Source organism: Onychostoma macrolepis, chromosome 16, assembly GCF_012432095.1.
Source record: "Onychostoma macrolepis isolate SWU-2019 chromosome 16, ASM1243209v1, whole genome shotgun sequence".
In the NCBI taxonomy this organism is placed as follows: Eukaryota; Metazoa; Chordata; class Actinopteri; order Cypriniformes; family Cyprinidae; genus Onychostoma; species Onychostoma macrolepis.
In genome coordinates this window covers 1,738,049-1,761,319 of record NC_081170.1, presented here as the reverse complement: position 1 = coordinate 1,761,319, position 23,271 = coordinate 1,738,049, and the positions used below count along the sequence as shown (strand labels likewise).

The window sequence follows — 23,271 nt, the reverse complement described above, 5'->3', positions numbered from 1 at the left end:
AGCTTCGTTTGATCTCAAACGCCTTACCACTACTAGCACGCACAAATCAGGCAACCAACTTGACTTAATTTACACACGCAATTGTACTGCAGATAACATTCTGGTACAACCGCTACATACTGGACCATTTCTTCATTACATTTACATTACACTTTGCTTCTCCTGTGCCACCAACCCCTACCAGTTACTTTTAGACGAAACCTGCGCTCCCTTTCTCCTTCCCATCTTTCCTCTGTGGTATCCTCCTCTCTTCCTTCACCCACCCATTTCTCATCTCTGGATGTAAACGCAGCTACTGAGACTTTATGCTCTACCTTAACCTCTTGTCTAGACGACATTTGTCCTCTCTCCTCTAGGCCCGCACGGGCTGCTCCTTCCAACCCCTGGTTATCCGAGGTTCTTCGTGAACATCGGACTACACTCAGAGCGGCAGAGAGAAAATGGCGCAAATCAAACGATCTGTCGGACCTCAGTAGGTACCAGTCTATGCTCACATCCTTCTCTGCTAAAGTCCACACTGCCAAATCCTCACATTTCCGCAACAAGATCGACAGCGCTCCAGACATGCGTAATCTCTTCAGAACATTTAATTCTCTCCTCTGTCCCCCTCCACCTCCTCCCTCCACCTCTATTACAGCTGATGACTTTGCCACTTTCTTTACAGACAAAACTAGATCAATCAGTGGTCAGTTTTCACCTCCACGCACACAGGACCCTCACCCTACCACATCCACTGCTAAAACTCCCATCTTTTCTTTCTGTCCACTCACTGAAGCTGAAGTATCCAAGCTTCTCCTCTCCAACCATCCTACAACATGTCCTCTTGACCCAATCCCTCACACCTTCTCCAAGCAATCTCACCCACACTCTTACCTGCACTCACACACATCATCAACACATCCCTACTCACAGGTAACTTCCCATTGCGTTCAAGCAGGCTCGGGTAACCCCACTGCTCAAAAAACCTACATTAAACACTTCTCTTATAGAAAACTACAGACCTGTCTCTCTCCTTCCGTTCATAGCGAAAACACTTGAACGAGTTGTCTTCAACCAAGTCTCACTGTTTCTTTCACAGAACGACAAACTGGATGCTAAACAGTCAGGTTTCAGGAGGGGCCATTCAACTGAGACTGCGCTTCTCTCGGTCACTGAAGCCCTGCGAATTGCAAAAGCCCATTCCAAATCATCAGTCCTCATTCTGCTGGACCTATCTGCCGCTTTTGACACTGTCAATCATCAGATACTCCTGTCCACCCTCTCATCACTGGGCATCTCTGGCATTCCACTTCGCTGGTTTGAATCCTATCTCACTGGTAGGTCTTTCAGGGTGGCCTGGGGAGGTGAGGTATCCAAAGCACATACACTGGTCACTGGGGTTCCTCAGGGATCAGTTCTTGGACCCCTCCTCTTCTCCACATACACTACATCACTGGGTCCCATCATACAGGCACATGGATTCTCCTACCACTGCTATGCTGATGACACACAGCTCTATCTCTCTTTTCAACCAGATGATCCAACGGTAACTGCAAGGATCTCAGGTTGCCTGGCGGACATCTCGGCATGGATGAAAGAACATCACCTGCAGCTCAACCTGGCAAAGACTGAGCTTCTTGTCCTCCCTGCCACTCCGACTCTACAGCATGACTTCACGATCCAGTTAGGTTCATCAACAATAACCCCATCAACTTCGGTCAGAAATCTTGGTGTAATCTTTGATGATCAGCTGACCTTCAAAGACCACATTACAAAAACTGCTCGATCTTGCAGGTTTGCACTATATAACATCAGAAAGATCAGGCCCTTTCTGACAGAGCATGCTGCACAACTTCTTGTCCAGGCCCTTGTCATTTCTAGGCTGGACTATTGCAATGCTCTTCTGGCTGGACTTCCGTCTAATACAGTCAAACCTCTACAAATGATTCAGAATGCAGCGGCACGACTGGTCTTCAATGAGCCCAAAAGAGCCCATGTTACACCTCTCTTTATCTCCCTGCACTGGCTACCAATCACGGCTCGCATCAAGTTCAAGACACTGATGCTTGCATATAGAACAACCACTGGCTCAGCACCCGTTTACTTGCACTCTCTATTAACAAACTACATCCCCTCCAGAAATCTGAGATCTGCTAGTGAGCGACGCCTCGTGATACCATCACAGAGAGGCGCAAAATCACTCTCTAGATCATTCTCATTCACCATTCCTGGCTGGTGGAACGATCTTCCCACCTCTATCCGGAATGCTGGATCCCTGTCAATCTTCAAGCAACAACTGAAAACTCATCTCTTTCGACAGCACTTGACTTCATCCTAAACTTAAAAAAAAAAAAAAAAAAAATTATCTTTACTTATTCCTTCCTTTGGTAGTTTGTATTTATTTGAACAATGTCTGAGACTTGGTGTTGCAAGCACTTCGTATGTCTGATTGCCTCTTCAAGATTAATCGCTCGATGTATTCCCCAATTGTAAGTCGCTTTGGATAAAAGCGTCTGCTAAATGACTAAATGTAAATGTAAATGTAAAGGAAACAGAAACGGTGGCTGTCAAGCACCTTAAAGCCTCATAACACAAAATGTATAAAGTGTCAAGCTTCAAATAAAAGAGCAATAAATTAAAGAACAAATAGCTTTTAAGACTTTGAATCTTCAAAGGTTTATGAAAAATAAACATGCTGCTGAGGACAGAATGACTATTACTCCATATATTAGCATGTAGATAGAGCTGTATTCCTGCTAGATCTGCAGATCATTTACAGACTGAAGATGATGGAAACGGAGAAAGCATCGCCGCAGGGACAGGAAACGGCTCTCGGAGCTTCCTGTCTATTATTCCAGCTTACACAAGAACACTGCAATTAAAGCTAATCATCAATCCTCAGCAGTCAGCAGCAAAGCCTTCGTTTACATTGATGTTCTATGAGTGTGTTTGCCATATTTCTCAGATCAGACGTGTTTTTCTTCACATTACAAAACGCAATGGCTGCAGAACACAGAAATCTCGTCTCAGAGAAGAAAACACTCAGAACGGTTTAATTTACTACAAAGACGGAGCGAAACACTTCAAGTGTGTTTCAAGATGAACAGCAAACAGATTTGCATCTGTGGAAAATGAGACTCATTTTTCAAGGGCAAAACAAAAGCTCACATATTGAGAAAAACAAGGGAAATCTGGATTACGTGAGTCATATACATCATGTGAAAATACTGTATAAATAATAAACTACATTTAATAAAATCCTTTTACACTATTCTGTTAGTCTTTTGTGAAATCACTTTAACAAACAAAAGCCAGTTCCTGAATGACATCAATCTAGAGGAAGTGACATCGTTTTAGTGGGAAATTAGCAACACTGACCAAAAATGTAAAAATAATAATTATTTTATTTTTAGAATTATTATTATAATTATAAACAATAATAACAAATAATATTATGCATAATAAAAATAAATAGGAAAATGCAAGTAAAATAAAAAGTAAATATTAAAAATATACAATAAACTGAAGTAAAATTAAATGCAATAAAGTATTAAGTAAAATAATTATATTATATAATATTTGTTAATTATTTTGATTGATGACTTCTTATTTATTTAATTGTGTTATGATGAAATAAAATAATTAAAACAAGAAAATTAAATAAAATAATAATGACATTTATTTGTTAATTTTAGGCATGGGACGATAACCGGTTTCAAGGTTTACCGCGGTTTGGAAAATTCACGGTTTCAAAACCACTAAAATTTAGTGGTATGCGCAGTATTTTTACGTGTCGTCAAAGACGGAAAGTGCAGGACTCTCTCAGTAGTGAGCAGTGAAGAGCGTAACGAGTCACACGACGCCTCCTCCTCCGGACAGCGGTCAGTGAGAGTCACCTGTGTGTAGGATGATGGCAGACTAAAGTACTACGTTTCTGCGATTTAGTACAATACATTTAGCTGGTATCACATCTATAATTTTAAGCCTCCTGCCATTTTTTACATCTGTTCAAAATCACGTCATTTAAAAAAGAAACAAACTGCTGGCTCTCAGGTGTCTTTTATACGAGAGACCGTTTGTGTGACACACTCACGCTCTCTCCTGATGTGTATGTGCACACATCTTTGTACCTCACCGCTCATAACTTGGACTGAAAGATGAATGTGTAGAAAGTGAGCATGTCTCCAAAAACCTTGTTGAGCTGCAGGTTTAATGGCTGCATTTTTTATTTTTTACAGAAATTGTTTTGATTTATGTTTTTGATTATTGAAATGTAGGTTTAGGTTAAGTATTATTATTATTATTGTTGAGCTGCAGGTTTAGACTCACTTAAGTGACTGCACGTATTTTAATTAACAAGAATTCAATTATTTATATTAATTATTTAGCCTGACATATTTACCATTCCAAAATGTTTCTTAAAAATAAAATGTATTGTGTTCAGTGGAAAAAACGTTGTTTTTTACCCAGACATTTAAAAATAACATATTTTAGAGCTGTAATCGCAATACCGTGATACCGTGATATTTTTTATCTAAGGTTATCATACCGTCAGAATCTCATACCGGCCCATGCCTAGTTAATTTGTATGTATTAATTAAAATACAACAACACAATAAATAAAATAAAATACCATAAAGTGCTTAAAATAATAAATTAAATTAAATTAAATTAAATTAAATTAAATTAAATTAAATTAAATTAAATTAAATTAAATTAAATTAATAAAAAGGTGACAGTATAAATCACTGTACACTTGCAGCATTTGAAAAAACAAAGCTTGGATATTCTCATTTTATGTTTCAGAAAAAAAGAAGATAGAAAGTCAAACAGAGACAGAACTACATGATGACATAATAACAATAATAATAATAATAACAACCAACACCTGTAAGTATCATTAATAGATTTGATCAAAAGACACAAATCACATAGAATAATTAAAAATAAAGATATGAAAAATATAAAAATTAATTTCATGCTGACTGTCAATCCCTCACTGAGCAATGACTAACTTCAGCTCTTTTCTCATTTTCTTGTCTAGCTTAGAATTTAATTTTTTTTTTTTTTTTTTAGACTGATTATTCACACAGAGCAGATTTTAATAAGAGCAGGATGTTGCTCACGATCTGTTCTCACACTGAAAATCATCCTCCACAAGAAACACATGTAATGATGCCTTCGATTTAGTCAAACTCAGGCCTTAAGATCCCGCCTGTGCAGTGTGTGAACAGAGCGATTCCTCGTTTCTCTCTCATTCTGCTCACGTTCTGCCAGCCTCAACATCTCCAGTAATTGCTGAATTAGTTCAGTGTTCAAAGCGTTTTTCTGATCCGCACAGCCCTGGATGATCGGCCCGGATCACGCAGCTCAAAAACACGCAGCGCAATTAAAATGCAGAGAGATTCTCACACGCTTCACTCAGAACAGAAAGAGAGAAAAACGCCTTTCAGGTGCCAGACTTTAACTTCAGTTTCTCTTTGTTACACGAAGGCCACATAAAACACACATATTAACTCTAGCAAGCAGGGCTAGGCGATATTTACGACTTAATTTGAACACTGTAAAAAATTACCGTTAATTTAACGGTAAAAGACTGTAAAAATGCTACAGTAAAAACTCGTTAAATGGTTAACGGTAAGTTCCCCTACTATATACAGTGAAAAACTGTATTGGACATTACATGTAATTTTACGGTGGTATACTGTTTAATTTACGTATAATATTACATATTAAAAAAAACATATAATTTACAGTATTTAAAAGCTGCTTGTGATGGGCTTTGGTTCATCATGCGACTTTCTAATCACCGCCTGCTTTTGGTGGATATCAGTGTATTACAAAACAGATTTCAGTACTTCAGTAGGTTTTTATATTAACATTATATCAGTTAATGAAATTACGGTATTTAACTGTAAATGTAAATTAAAACCGTAAAACCTAAAATGTTGCTACCGTATTTTTACAGTAAAAATGTGGCAACCACAGCTGCCGTTTTTTTTATTTTATTTTTTTTATTAATTTTAAATCAATTTCTAAATCATTTTAAAAGTTCTTAAGTTCCCTGTTTTATTATTTTTTATGATTATTTTACTTCCTTTTATGTAAAGCACTTTGTATTACCATTGTGTATGAAATGTGCTATATAAATAAACTTGCCTTGCCGTAAATTTTACAGATTTTTTTTTTACAATTAATTTAATGTTTATTTTTTAGAAAATTGAGGAATCACGATTTTGAATAGAAATATTACCAAATGTTATAATTAGACGCTTTGACAATATGCCAATGATAGCATAACCGTGTTCAGTGAAGGACCGACATTTATAGTTAATAATAGTCTACTTGTGTTATACCTTCAGTCACTTAGAATTTAATCACCTTGACTTTTTAAAGCATTTTCCTCGTATTATTTCTGAACATATAATATATATAAGACAAGTTTGTACAAGATGTAGTTGTAGTTCATGCATCTTTTCTGCTAACAAGTGATTTACATCATGTTGACAACTTCATGTGTGCTGCACTTGGAATAGAATTTACTGTAACTAGAGGATTAATAAAGAACAAGTTACTTGAATCATGTTGTAGTTACATTTTCAAGTTGACTAGTTAAAATTAGTAAAAAAATCGAGAATCGGTCAAACGTTCTGAAAAAAAATTGAGGTTTTCATTTTTTGCCATATCGCCCAGCCCTACTGGCAAGTGATGGAGAGATGGCTCACCTTCTCTAATCGCTGTGAACGGCGTTCCCTCTTCCTCCTGCAGACGAATCACTTTCAATGCAACCAGCTTCCCGTTCACCCTAAAAACACACAACATCAACAGGTTTGATATTCATCTGTATTACAGGACTGATCCGTGAAAAATAGAGCGCATTGTATAAATGTTCCTGTAAATCAAACTCTGAGATAATGGGTTCAATTCCCAGGAAATGCATGAACTAATAAAAATGCATACTTTGAAATCCAATGCAAGTCGCTTTAACACAAACAAACAAATAAATAAATAAATAATATTGCTGAGTGAAACCGTATATTAAGGGATCCAAAATATACAAAATATTATTTACATATTTAATTGTAATTTATATTATATTATAATAATATACTGTTTCACACTGAATTTGTTTATGCATTTATGTGAATTCAAACTATTTTGCACATTTTTTTAACAGATTTGGCAGAAAATAAAAATTTCTTAAATAAATAAAATTTATCTATCTGATTTATTTCATTATTTATATTTATTCATTACATTAATTATATTTAATTTAACAATGCAATAATTTGCTGTAAAGGAATGATTTAAAATAGTTTTATTTTAAAATATTAAATAGTTTATGATTTTTTTTTTTTTTTTTACGATAAAGTTAAATTAAATGATAAAACAGAATTTAGAACAATTAAAACAAATAACAGAACTTGGGGAAAAATTAAATAAAAACAATACAACGAAATATACATATATAAGTGTTGCAATAAATTATTATTCATTATTTTACATTTTAATAATTATTATATTTTAAAAAAAATTTAAATGAAAGGTTTTATGAATTCAGTTGATTGACATGATTTTTGATTATTACAATTTCATTAAACCATTAAAACCGAAACCAGAAATTGAAACAGAAAACCCAGAATTTTAAGAAAAACATATGGCCCTGTATGCAATATGATTTTATCCAATTGACTATTATCCAGAGAATATTGTTTGATAGGAGGGATTGATGATGTCATCAGAAAAGGAAAGTCGTTTCAGAGTTAGATCAAAACTACAGAGAAGCTGTTTTGTGTTTTTGTATAGAAAGCACTGATGGTTTGTGTTCAATGAGACCAGGAGCGAGTCTGAAGACAATAAACCGGGTCAGGAGTGATTTACTGTCACTTTAAGTCGATGAAATGCAATTTGGAGGCAGCGGAGTGAATCTGAACGCGCGGGTCATAATGAACTTACACACAAATGCCATCATTACTATGAAAAACACTGACAATAACGCACTATTCATTTCACGCTGGCTGGAATTTTATTTTCCAGATTTTCTCAGGCTCTGGTTTTATTACAGCAATATGAAGAATAATTTCATTCAGATTTCACATCATAATAATTATCTGCCGCTGTCTTTGCTTACAGTTGCGTTACTAAACGAGTCAAAGAGCCCAGAGAAACACAGCAGGAACAAATAAAAATAACACTGCATGCAGTTACAGAACAAACCCATACAATCTCAAAATGAATGAGGTATCAGATTATTTTGCGTAATTAAACAGACTGCAATGTGTGTTTTTTAAATTATATTTCAATACACATGAAGTAGAGGTCCATTGATTTTACTGATATGATAATGTGTTTAAAGAACAGCATATAAAAGATTATTGTGCCGATAATACTAAAATAATCTACATATATGTTAAATAACGTTCTTAGTATTTCTTTCTTAGTCTTTAATTTTGATTTAAATGCCAGATACTGTTTATTGTATAACCAAAATATCAATTATAGCCAATGGAGAAAAAAAAGGTTTTAGGAATAATGAGGGACTTTTCATAAACAAGACTGAAATAGACTCTTATTTTGAAATGTCTACACTAAACTACTTCCAGCTGCTCACTCAAAAAGATGAGAGAAATATGGGAACCAAAGAATTAATAGTAACAAAAAAATAATAATAATCATAAACAAGACTGAAATACATCGGGACTCTTATTTTGAAGTGTCTATTCTTACTACTTCATTTTCTCATTCAAAAATGTGAGAGAAATGTAGGACCCAAAATACCAGCAATATCCAGATCCAGATTTTATGCATAATGAGGGACTTTTAATCACTTTTAATCAAGTCCGAAAATTCACTGTGACTCTTATTTTGAAATGTTTGCACTATACTACTTTCAGCTGGTCATTCAAAAATATGGGAGATATATGGGAACCAAAGAATTAATAATAACAAAGAATGTATAATACTGGATTTTTAATCATAAACAAGCCTTATCTTAATTTGCAATGTCTATTCTTTACTACTTTAGCTGCTCATTCAAAAAGGTGAGAGACAAGAAATATGCAACATTTTCAACATATTCATTATTCATATTCATTATCATTCATATATTTCAGAGGCAATGACATCATCAGTCCCTCTTATAAAACAATGACATCATCAGTCCCTCTTATAAAACAACAATATTTCATAAAGAGACACACTGGATAAATTCACGTCTCATAAACAGCCGTATGAAATCTGTTTGACTTTCTCCCAAACTCTGTGTTTTCTGTTTCAATAATATTTCTGGATTCTGGTTTAATTAAATTGTAATAATCAAAAAGCATGTCTAATCAATTGAATTCATAAAACTTTTAATATTTAAAAATATTAATTACATTTAAAATAATTTATTACAATTTTAACAATAAGAGGGCCATATGAAATTGCTTTTTTTCTAAATTCTATTTTATTTTCCCCAAATTTGGTGTTTTTTTGTTTAGGGATATAACCGTATGAACATTTCTTATCACGATTATCAATATTATCACAGTATTATTAAAATGAGCTGGAGATGTTCAAAAAGTACAGACACATAAATCCGTTCACCAAGTTTTATATTTAAAAATCTACAAACAACAAATAAAATAAAGACTTTTTGTTTGCATAATCACTAAAACAATAACATTACCAATGATGTTCGGATTTTAAATGACAACTTGACTGAGAACAGTTTAATAGCATGTTCAAATATCTAATGTACATGTTCAAATAAAGCTTTGAAAAAGTTTCATATAAAGGTAAACCTCACATTTCAGTCTTTAAATATAGAAAAGGGTTAAGTCAAAATGATAACTGATTAATAAATGGTTATATGCATTTTAACATTCTACATAACTTATCTGAATTGTTTAATTGTGTAGAATCCACATAAGCTTGTTTTTCTCAACCGGTCAAAATTTACAGCAGGGCATGCAAATTCGGTCCGTTTTTGTCCAGACAGAAACTGCACACAGGCTGAATGTAAATATAAGTCTCTGTAAATCCAGTTTCTGACAGCAGGTGGCGCTAATTAACAGCTGTTTCCCGTAAACTCCGTGGACAAAGCAGTATTGCGATTAAAAACAGTTCCTTTAGGTATTACATGGCGCGAAGATGAAAACAAAATGCCATCGAATCATTTCTGAAGACAGTCAGAACTTTCAAAGGTACATTTATTTAATTAATTAATTCATATATTTATTTGTATAATTCCCTCAGCACTCTTTTATAACCTCCCAGCTTTTCCGCCGTGTTTTCACTCAAAACGAAACTAAGTTACTTAAAACTGTGCTTTGTGTTGGACAGTATTTATTTATCGTGAGATGTTCAAATCGCAGTAATCGAATACAGTTTTAATGATAATTAAAAAATGAAACGGTAATACTAACCGTGGGGAATTTTTATCATGATTTATCGTCAAACCGGTAATCGTTACAACCCTATTCTTGTTTCATTTTTCTGGATTCTGTGTTTTATGATTTAATAAAAAAATGAATTTGCTCAAACCACATGTCTGTCTGGAGAGGATCTGAACTCACTTGCTCTTCCCTTTGTAGACGGTGGCGTAGGATCCCTCGCCGAGCTTCTCTAGCTTCTCGTACGAATCTGCTTTCCCAAACTTTGGGCTCGTGGGCTGAAACAGAGAGAGAGAGAGACGCTTTTATTACAGGATCCTGTGTGCTGCCGGGGATTCTGGGTCAGATCCAGGATTCTTCCAGCAGGAAGTCTCTGTATTAATGAGTCTGTGCTGTTTAACTGGAGCTGATGAATTGCTTCCTTTTAAACAGGAAATGAGCTCTGCAGGCTTTTACTGTGAGTGCTTTGAGTGAAGGTGAACTTTACTACAAAAAAACTCCAGAGCGACTCATTCACTAACTCTGCATGAATCTGTGCAAGAAATTAATGCTTTTATTCATGAAGGATGTATTAAATTGATCAAAAGTAACAGTAAAGACATTTATAATGTTACCAAAGATTTCTATTTCAAATAAGTGCTTTTTTTTTTACTTTCTATTCATCTGTGAATCCTGAAAAATAAATGTATCACAGTTTCCACAAAAATATCGGGCAGCACAAGTGTTCTCAACATTGATAATAATCAGAAATGTTTCTTGAGCAGCAAATCAGCATATTAGAATGATTTCTGAAGATCATGTGACACTGAAGACTGGAGTAATGATGCTGAAAATACAGCTGCACATCACAGAAATAAATTACAGTTTAACACATATTCACATAGAAAACAGCTGTTTTAAACTATGATAATATTTCAAAATTTTTACTGTATTTTTTTTACAGTATTTTTACTTTTACATTATAACATACATACATCATACAACCCGAATTCCAGAAATGTGGGGACGTTTTTTAAATTTGAATAAAATGAAAACTAAACGACTTTCAAATCACATGAGCCAATATTTATTCACAATAGAACACAGAGAACATAACAAATGTTTAAACTGAGAATTTTTACAATTTTATGCACAAAATGAGCTCATTTCAAAGTTGATGCCTGCTACAGGTCTCATAATAGTTGGGACAGGGGCATGTTTACCATGGTGTAGCATCTCCTCTTCTTTTCAAAACAGTTTGAAGACGTCTGGGCATCGAGGTTATGAGTTTCTGGAGTTTTGGTGTTGGAATTTGGTCCCATTCTTGCCAGATATAGGTTTCCAGCTGCTGAAGAGTTTGTGGTCGTCTTTGAAGTATTTTTTGTTTAATGATGCGCCAAATGTTGTCTATAGGTGAAAGATCTGGACTGCAGGCCAATTCAGCACCTGGACTCTTCTACTACGAAGCCATGCTGTTGTAATAGCTGCAGTATGTGGTTTTGCATTGTCCTGCTGAAATACACGTCATCTGGAGGGAAGCATATGTTGCTCTAAAACCTTTATATACCTTTCAGCATTCATAGTGCCTTCCAAAACATGCAAGCTGCCCATACCGTATGCACTTATGCACCCCATACCATCAGAGATGCTGGCTTTTGAACTGAACGCTGATAACACGCTCCCTCCTCTTTAGTCCGGAGGACACGGCGTCTGTGATTTACAACAAGAATGTTAAATTTAGACTCGTCTGACCACAGAACACTTTTCCACTTTGAAATGAGCCTTGGCCCACAAAACACGAAGGCGCTTCTGGACCATGTTCACATATGGCTTCCTTTTTGCATGATAGAGCTTTAGTTGGCATCTGCAGATGGCACCGCGGATTGTGTTTACCGACAGTGGTTTCTGGAAGTATTCCTGGGCCCATTTAGTAATGTCAATGACAGAATCATGCCGATGAGTGACGCAGTGTCGTCTGAGGGTCTGAAGACCACGGGCATCCAACAAAGGTCTTCAGCCTTGTCCCTTACGCACAGAGATTTCTCCAGTTTCTCTGAATCTTTTGATGATGTTATGCACTGTAGATGATGAGATTTGCAAAGCCTTTGAAATTTAACATTAAGGAACATTGTTTTTAAAGTATTCCACAATCTGCCCATCTTTACTTCTTAGAGACTCTGCCTCTCTAAGACATCCCTTTTATAGATAATCATGTTACAGACCTGATGTCAGTTAACTTAATTAGTTGCTAGATGTTCTCCCATCTGAATCTTTTCAAAATTTCTTGCTTTTTCAGCCCTTTGTTGCCCCCGTGCCAACTTTTTTGAGACCTGTAGCAGGCATCAAATTTGAAATGAGCTCATTTAGTGGATAAAAGTGTAAAATTTCTCCATTTAAACATTTGTTATGTTATCTATGTTCTATTGTGAATAAAATATTGGCTCATGTGATTTGAAAGCATTTTAGTTTTCATTTTATTCTTATTTAAAAATAAATGTCCCAACATTTCCAGAATTCGGATTGTATATTAATTTTAGGAGGAAACTGGTTAATTTTTGTGCTATTTTCATGTGACGTTTTCTTACACCTGTATTACACTGCTGGCTCATCGATGACTCATAATTATTCATGAGAATGCATGTCCTCATCCAATGAGAAGACGTTTTTCTTAATTATTCATGACAACATGTGTTGATTTCCTATGACAGACGCTTCAGATTATGAGATCACATACAGTAAGTCAGAGTATGTGTTTATTAAAAAGTAAAAATAAAATAAAATAAAATAAAATAAAATGCTTACTAAAGTTAATAACAAATAAAATAAATTTTATAATAAAAAACTAAAACTCTTACAAATAAATAATTTAAATTTAAAATGTATTTTAAAATAAAATAAAAATACTAAAGTTAATAAATCATATAATCATTAATATTTCACATTAATATTTTATTTGTTTTTAGAAATTTAAGATTTTTTATTTTATAAAATTATTTATTTTAATAGTTTTATGACTATTCATTTTAGTACATTTTTGTATTTTGATTCTTTTTATTTCAAAATCTTTTATATTATGTTTTTATTTGTTTATAATACATGTTTTATTTAGATTTTTATTTTTAGTCGTATGTACAGTAATATGTACTGAATGCAACTCAAACGTCTTCATGACGGGCTGAAGAGCAAATGCACAGCAGCAGTGATGCTCATGAAAACGCAGCGTTTCTTTAGTAATCAGGTTTGCAGCCTGACACCGATCCTCCGCAGTGATCGGTGTGAAAGATTAGTGCACTCTTCCCGGATAAGCGTTCACTCCGATGCGGCTGTAACCACAAACCCTGCGCGCTTTATCAACACCAGACACCAGCAGTCTCTAAATATCACCTCTGCACGCCTTTATTATCCTGATGGAGGCTTTAGGAGTGCAGGGGCCCTGTGGAGAACAGGTTTGAGTGGGTTTTCTAAGTAAGAAGGTCTGTGGGAGGATAAGGAGAAGGGTGTGATGGGAAAGAGGTCAGGCTCTCTCTCTCTCCACTCCTTCTTCTGGCCTTAGACTCATCCATTTTTCATTGGGGTGAATCAGCAAGTAAATGTGCTCACGAGCTGCTTTCTTCAAACCGGCCACCTTCAGTTTCTCTCTCAGGTCAAACGTGTCTTGCTTTCGAAGTTACATACTTTTTAAATTCAATGGAAATAAATATAGTATTTATACAAAATGCTGTATATAATTTTCAACAAGTGGTGTCTACACAAATAGCTAATTAATAAAAGAATAATGTAAAAAAAAAAAAAAAAACTAAAAAGAAAAAGAAACTAAATAAACATCCTAAACATTTTATTAAATCATTAAAAAGTAAACTTAAAATAAATATTTTTTAAAAATGCAAAATAAAACAATTACTGACAATCATTAAAAAGTAAAGTTAAAACAAGTCATTTTAAAATAAAAATCAAAATGAACTAAAAATTAATAAAATCATACAGTAAAATTAAAAACTAAATAAAATAAAATAAATTAAAAATTAAATTTAAAGTAAAATTAAAATAAATATTTTTAAAACAAAAAAATCTAAAAACACTAAAAATGAAAACAAAGTCAAATTGAAATAAATCAATTTAAAATAAAATAAAAACTTACTAAAATTAATAAAAGTAAAATTAAAACAAATACTTTAAAAAATCTTTAAAACACTCACTAAAACTGAAAAAAAACAATGTAGAATTAAAATAAACCAATTTAAAATAAAAATTCAAAATAAAAAAATGAATAAAATCACAGAAAAAAAAAAAAAAAAGAATTAAAAAGATTAAAAATGTAAATAAACACTTACTAAAACTTATAAAACCTTAATGTAAAATCAGAATAAATAAATAAATAATTTTCTGAATAAATAAAAACAAAATAAAAATGAAACACTTATTTAAAAAGATATTGTAATTGTATACCTGCATGTAATACGACTATTAACCAACATCAGAGAAGCGTGAACGTGAAAGTGTTGATAAATTATTGATATATTAACAACTTAATATTTTAGCTCAAAGGGGATCAGCAGACACAAATGTTTGGGAATCCCTGATGTAGTATGTGTTAAATAGTTCACTAAGACATGTCTAATGACCATTATAATAAAAACAAAATAAAATAAATAAGCAGAATAGCAGAATAAGCAGAGCTAATCAAACAATATCTACAAGCCAAACACATGTTAGGTTTATTAATGAGCCGTATGGAGGACGATCAGAGAGTCACATTAGGCATGCAGTGATGAAGTCTAATGATCATTATTAACGAGGAGAGACTCACGGAGCTGGGGCTGGAGTGACGGCGGAGTTTGGGCGACTCTTTGCCGGAGGACGAGCTCTTGGCGTTGATGCAGGCGTTGTTCTCTGAATGCACGCGCTTCACCTGACCGGCCGGTTTCTCGAAGGTGTCGAAGCCGCTCTGCGTCCGCTGCACCTTCCGGTCCTCAGGGATAGTGTCCAGGGGCTTGATGACCGAGTCCGATCCCTGGCAGCTGCGAGTGGACATCTTGGTGACACATATCTGAGGAGAAGAACGTCATCAGCACTGTCGCTTTTCACCAGGAATGTGCTTAAAATGAGATGCATTTACTTCAGAAGCAAAACTGTGTCGGAAAAGGATGACTTTCTTTTAGAGTTCAGTTTATTTTTCCTCACAATTTTTATGCATGACTTAGCTTGAAGTAAATCTCATTTTAAGCATCTTTGCATTTTTAAAATGCAAAAATAAGATTAAAAAAAACTTAAAATAAGAACAAGAAAATATTTTTTGCAGTGAAAAGGCGGCACAAGTTGAGCTTTAATCGCTACAGTTATGGTCACGTTCATACAAATCCACAAGACAATCTTATGCAGTTCATACACCCTGAATCAACAAATCTACATAAAATACTTGACAAAAATTATTTAAATAATATTATTAAAAAAACAGTTTTTTCAGAAAAATTTTAATCATTACAAATTCAAATTAAAAATAAATTATTTTAAATTACAAAACAAATCTAAATAAAATACTTACTTGAATAAAATCATTAAAAATTTAAATATTTTTAAATTAAATTAAATCACTTGCTAAAATCAAATAAAATCATTAAAAATGTATAACTAAAATAAATAATTGTAAACTTAAAAACCAAAAGAAAATTTTAAACCAATCATTAAAAAGCAAAAATAATAAATAAGTTAAAAAAATGAGTAAAAATATATCTAAATGAAACATTTACTATTAAATTAATACAGAAACAACTAAAAAATATTAAACAAAACTAAAATGAATAAAATCATTCAAAAAGTAAAATTAAAATAATTTAAAAATAAAAACATTTACTGAAAATGTATAAAATCATTAAAATAAATAATTAAAAAACACAATTAATCAAATTACACTTAAAATTAATCAATACGCTAAAAGTCAAATGTAAAAAATAAATAAATACTACAAAAAAATGTACATAAAGTGTGGCAGTGTGGCAAGAAAAATCATCAAGCATGGTTTTGCTTGAAGTAAATCTCCTTTTAAGCAAAAACAAGATAAAAAATCCTTGTCTGCAGTGAAAAGACGTGTGAAAGTTGAGCTCTGATCGCTAAAGTCACGTCCACGTTCACACAAATCCACAAGACAGTCTGCTGGATTTCTTCACAGAGGTTTGGTGCGGTTCACAGCCCTGCGAGGTTCAGACTTTCATCTCAGTTCAGACATCGATTCAGCTGCTGCATTACAGCCTACGGTACATTTCCATCACACACACACACACACACACAAGCATTAATCTGAAGTGCGTGAACCTACCGGCCACTCCATCGCTGCCGGACTGTGAGCAGCACAAAAGGCCCGGAGCAGCATGTCATGTCAGCGGTCTGCCATTAAACATTCACGAGGAGCGTCCCGTGAACGCCTCTAACCATCGCCCGCGGTTCACTTACACGGGCCGAGTTTCACCAAACACACTTCAGTGTGAGAGCCAGAGAGACTCAAACAGCTCAGACTAACATATATCAAGTCTTTGTGGCAAGAATTGAGCTAAACAAATGATTCAGCCACACACACACATATACACACAGATACACACTAGTGTTCACAAGATTGGAATAATTCAGATTTTTAAATGTTTCTGAACAAAGCATGTATTTGTTCAAAAATACAGTAAAAATTGTGAAATATTATTATAATGTAAAACAGCTGTTTTCTATGTGAATATCTGTTAAACTGTAATTTATTTCTGTGATGCGCAGCTGTATTTTCAGCATCATTACTGCAGTCTTCAGTGTCACATGATCTTCAGAAATCATTCTAATATGCTGATTTACTGCTCAAGAGACATTTCTGATTATTATCAATGTTGAAAACAGTCGTGCTGCACAATATTTTTGTGGAAACTGTGATGCATTTTATTTTTCAGGATTCGCAGATGAATAGAGAGTTAAAAAGAACAGCATTTATTTGAAATAGAAATCTACTGTATCATTATAAATGTCTTTACTGTCACTTTTGATCAATTTAATGCATTCTTAATGAATATAAATATTAATTTCTTTGGAGAAAATCTTAAATAAATACATTTAATTAAGTTTAGCTTTTTTTTCTAGCTGACCATCAGGTATTCAATATGTTTGTTTGTTTAGTTTTTTTAATGTATGCCATTTTTAAGCTACAATAAAACAATGAAACTGTGATGTAGAGTCTGAGAAGTCTTCAGATCGAAGCTCCCGTTAAACAGAAACTCTGAAGTGAAACCAGTCAAGCTAAATGATGTTTTTCTCTGTTTTTCTTCCCGTCCTGACAGGCCAGTATTTGAAACATGAACATGTAAGTGACCTTTTTGAAAGTGAACAGAAACAGAGGCTTCGGAGCAGAACGGAGCCGCCGTCACCGTCTCTGATCTCATCGCTTCTGCATTAAACCGTCTGAACACCAAAAACCTGTGCATGGCTCTTTGTGTCTCTGTTCTGTTCTCAGACTGCAGACAGACTCCGCCTCCTGAGCTGTCAATCATGAGTGAGATGTAAATGTCGTGAGCGTGTTTATTGTTCTAAATGCTCGAGACACAATGAGCACTAATTGAGTCTCAATCATCCCGGTTCTTTGTTCGTTCACAAACGCACATCAGGATCTCAGGATCGACTCCATCATGATGCTTGTCATGTAAAACCACAGATGTTTTCTCATTTCAGTTGTAATTCCCAGCACATATAAACACAGAAGGGTTGATGAACATGAAATAACTGAATTTACAGAAATAGATGTTCTTAATATAATCATAAATGTATCAATTAAAAATGAATAAATATATAAATCAATAAATCAACTATAAAAAGTAAATACAAAATTTAAACATAAATAAAACTTACAAATGACAAAAATAAATAAATAATAAAAATACAAAACAAAACTTAGTAAATAAATATAATTATAAAAATATAATAAATCATATAATTAATACAAATTAATAAAAGATGAAATACATAAAATTAAAAATAAATAAACAGAAAAAATAAAGGAATTAATAAAATAACACAAAACAAAAACATCATTAAACAAATAAACAAAAATTAAATTATGAATAAATAAAATGTTAAAATATAATAAATTAAAATTTAATCAATTAAAATTAGGAAAATAAAATACAATAAAAATTAAAAATAAATTAAAAACAATAAAATAAATGAACATAAAATGTAGAAAAATAAATAAACTAACTAACTAACAAAACAGGAGGCTCAAGAGACACTCAAGAAGGAAACCATGTCTTATCTAGAGAACAGACGCAGACACAAAGCAATGATTTAACAACGCCCCAACATCACTGCAGCAGGTAAGCACCACTCACACTTACATTAGAACGTGTACAATCTAATTACTAACAGGCCCTAGGATTCTGGGATACTATTACTACCGTGTAATTAAAAGTGAATTTTGAAAACTTTTGAAAACTTAGCCAGCAAACTAATGCAACTAATCCAGATATTACAACATTAAAGTACCATCGGTTTCCTCAAGCTCTCAAAGAGAAAGCATCATCAGCTCTGACTCCAGAGCCTTTAATTCACAAACCTTCATTAGAGCTGCTCACAATCACACACAATGCATCTCATTACATCTGGATATTTTAGCCAGTTCTTAACAGATTCATGAACTAACCAGTCTGTGATTTCTCCCTATCAAACAACACTAACGACATGCTTTTATTCCAGACGAGAGGAGAGCGATGGACAGACGGCCTGATTTACTGCTGATCTTCAAGCCTGACTGTACAGTATGTGGGATTCAGAGCTCTTAATGGAAACCGTCAACACCGAGTGCTGCCAAAAACACTGACATTAAACAGCTGACATCAGTATCTGACACGACTCTCTCTCGTCTCAAATGCATCAGGAGCCGCTCTGAAAGCAAACTCAGGTGCGAAGCGCGTCTAGAACGGGTGGGATGTGCTCCAGACGGCATTCATGATGCATAAAGAACCGCCGACACGAGGACACAAACACGTCTGAGGATCTCAGTCACGTGCGGCTCAGAATAAAAGCCTCTGAATACTGCACAGAAAGATACACAAACAGAAAATAAGAAAGTAAAGATAAAATAAATATGGATAAATAAATAGATAGATAAAGACAAATTTAAATCAAATAAATAAATACATATTTTTAATAAATTACAAAATAATAAAATTAATAAAAATTATAATTATTTAAAATAATGATATTATATACATTATATGTATATGTACAGTATATATATATATATATATACACACACACAAATACATAATGAATAAATAATAAAAATTAGAAAAATACCATTTTAAAAATACATAATTTATGAATAAATAATCAAAATTTGAAAATAATTAATTAATTAAAAATACATAAGAATTAACAAAATAAGAATTAATAAATATGTAAGTACATAAAATATAGGCTAAAGAATAAGAATATTATAAATAAAACATAGAAATACAAAAACAAAACAAAATAATTATTAATTATAAAAAAAAAAAATTGAAAAACACAAATAAAAATGAATGAATAAATATCAATAAATAAAATAAAGAGAAAAATAAATAACTCAGACATGGAAAAACAAACAAGGAACTTTTGATTATTTGGGGCCACTGTAGATCATCTGCGCAACACATGCTTCCTATTTAGAAAAGAAAAAAAAAAATATATATATATATATATATACACATAACCCTGCTCCAATAAGTAAATCTTTTCACAGTCCTGAAACAAACGGAGTTGTGTGATTTAAATGAACACAGAGCTGTAATGTGATGCAGCAGAGAGCGTGTGCTGTTTGTCATCGCAGAGTTTGCCGACGGCGTCAGGAGCGTTACTGCAAAATAAATGACAGAGACTCCAACAATCTACAGCCGAGAAACAATCCTTCATATTTAAGAATCCACTGGGAAAACACTCCCTGATTACAGAAAACCGAGCAAAGAGGAAATCCAAGCCAAACAAGCCATGCAGATAGGAAGCCTGATAATAATAATGCTGTAGTTTAGGGCTGGGCGACGTCGCTAAAGCATTACATCTCTGTGTTTCTGATCATATAACGTGCAGCGAGAGAGAACAAGTCTGAAGGGTTTCTAGTGTTGCTTCATTATCTCCAGTGCATTTCCAGCTCTGATCTCTTCATAATGAATCAATCTCTCAACAAAATTAGAGAATTACAGACGACAGTTTCTAGGAAAACCAAGATTTCTGAGGAGATCACTTGACATGCAACATACTTTTTGCAATGTTTATCAGTAGTAAATGCTGACTGTTTCACATATTAAATAAAAAAAAAACAGTAGGCAATATGCAAACATGGTATGCATGCACTTTATTGTTTGCAATACACTGCTGTTCAAATATTTGGGGTCTGTAAGATTTGTTTTTAAAGAAATTAATGCTTTTATTCATCAAGGACTCATTATATTAATCAAAAGTGCCAGTAAAGACATTTATAATGTAACAAAAGACTTCTATTTCAAATAAATGCAGTTCTATTGAACTTTCTATTCATCTGTGAATCCTGAAAAATAAAATGTATCAGTTTCCACAAAAATATTGTGCAGCACAACTGTTTTCAACATTGATAATAATCAGAAATGTTTGTTGAGCAGCAAATCAGCATCTTAGAATGATTTCTGAAGATCATGTGACACTGAAGACTGCAGTAATGATGCTGAAAATACAGCTGCGCATCACAGAAATAAATTACAGTTTAACACATATTCACATAGAAAACTGTGATTTTAGATTGCAATAATATTTCACAATTTTTACTGTATTTTTGATCAAATAAATGCAGCCTTGGTGAGCAGAAGAGATCAATAATCAACATTAGAAACTGAACGGACTGCAGTCTTGCTGTCAAATCAAACACATCTACTCTGACTAAAGTCTGTTCGTTTACTGATCCAAACCTCTTCTGAATGAAACTATAATCTCGACTACAGTGAATGAAGCACCTGCGTTCTCCTCAAACACGCATGAGACACATAGACACGCTTCCAGAACACAGTGAGCTCCATTTCACAACATAGCTACAGAAAAACTTCAATTAGCCTATATGCATAAATGCAAGAAAAGTAAAATAAAATAATAAAAAATGCACAATTTTACAATATTTATGAGCAACATGCTAGCAGCAAATTCGATATCGTTGATGTTGTCAGTGATGCAGCTCACTAGTTTGTAGAATACAGCTACAGAATTATGAAACATGAATGAAAACTCCAGCTTTTCCTTGCAATTACTGATTAAAAATCCTGAACTTATAGCAATGCCACTGAGTTTGGCGTCCTTGAGTGTGAACTCCTGTGATTAAAGTGAGTGCTAAACATCAGTTTTACAGAGATTGGACAGAAAAGGACATGGAAAAAAACAAGACAAAGGGTTGTACTGTATTAATGGCTAAATTGGCTGAGTTCCTGGCGGCGGCTCGTTTAATGGCTGTTTGGATCAGGACTCAACAACAGCAGACTTCGCTCGAACTCGTCTCACAGGAGAACGTGTCTCAGAGAACAAGCCTGTTTTCACTGGAGATCAACTGATAGCATTAGTTACAGGATGATTATCAGAACTAATACCTGCTTTCTGAAACACGACAATCACCGGCTTTCCCTCCAAACTTAACCTTTTATGTGCTGAAATATTCTTCATCTTCATTTCTGTGGTTAAGAAATTCAAATAATACTAGAGAACGACAGATAGAACAATAGATAGATAGATAGATAGATAGATAGATAGATAGATAGATAGATAGAAGATAGATAGATAGATAGATAGATAGATAGATATATAGATAGATAGATAGATAGATAGATAGATAGATAGATAGATAGATGAATGATAGATAGATAGATAGATAGATAGATAGATAGATAGATAGATAGATAGATAGATAGATAGATAGATAGATAGTTAGATAGATAGAACGATAGATAGATAGATAGATAGATAGATAGATAGATAGATAGATAGATAGATAGATAGATAGAACGATAGATAGATAGATAGATAGATAGATAGATAGATAGATAGATAGATAGATAGATAGATAGATAGATAGATAGATAGATAGATAGATAGATAGATAGATAGATAGATAGATAGACAGAATGACAGAATGACAGATAGAACAATAGATAGATAGACAGATAGATAGATAGACAGACAGACAGACAGACAGACAGACAGAATGATAGAACGATGATAGATAGATAGATAGATAGATAGATAGATAGATAGATAGATAGATAGATAGATAGATAGATAGATAGATAGATAGATAGATAGATAGATAGATAGATAGATAGATAGATAGATAGAACGATAGAAATGATGGACGGAAGGATATATAGTGATATAAGGGCAGATAGACAGATGCAGTGTATCTGCTGAATGAAGTGACTGCATCTGTTCTGCAGGAGACTCTCGTCTGATAGTTGAAGGGACGAGAACATCGAGCTGGACCCGAGCACTCCACCGCACCACCGCTCCCATGATCCTCCTCTGCTCGCGCCGCTGTCTGACGGACATTCACCAAACTGAGCTGCATTACAGCGCTGAGAGGTGTAACCCAAGCCTTTGAGTGGATTATAATGGTCAAGTTCACACTGAGTGCTCAAGAAGCGTTTGAGTGAGTTAAAACAGCCTCGAGGCTTGGCTAATCGTTTCTGAATTATAGATTGATAATTGTAGCAGACGTTTGCTCAGGAAAGCAAAGCAACGGCCAACAGCAGTTGGCTAATGACCAGATTTACATAAAACACCTAACAAATGGAGACACTGGTGTGATTAAAACTTTGTATCCATGACAATTAAGGGATGTTTACTCCCTTGCGAAATTAATTATGCACATATCTAATGCGAGCGGCCGTCGCTAATGAACGTCTCGAGCACGAGCGGGTCGAGTTAAAAA

General features: G+C 33.8%; 1 protein-coding gene across 3 annotated transcripts in view; it reads right to left on the bottom strand.

The window, feature by feature from the left end:
- cdk14 (cyclin dependent kinase 14) overlaps positions 1-23,271 on the bottom strand; it is a 226,228-nt gene that overhangs the window by 154,428 nt on the left and 48,529 nt on the right. For all 3 annotated transcript variants that reach the window (XM_058747723.1, XM_058747722.1, XM_058747724.1), the window contains 3 exons: positions 15,142-15,381; positions 10,539-10,633; positions 6,705-6,784 (listed from right to left, as the gene is read on the bottom strand). In XM_058747723.1, the coding sequence (XP_058603706.1) occupies positions 6,705-6,784; positions 10,539-10,633; positions 15,142-15,381 (415 nt within the window). The remainder of the gene's footprint in view (positions 1-6,704; positions 6,785-10,538; positions 10,634-15,141; positions 15,382-23,271) is intronic.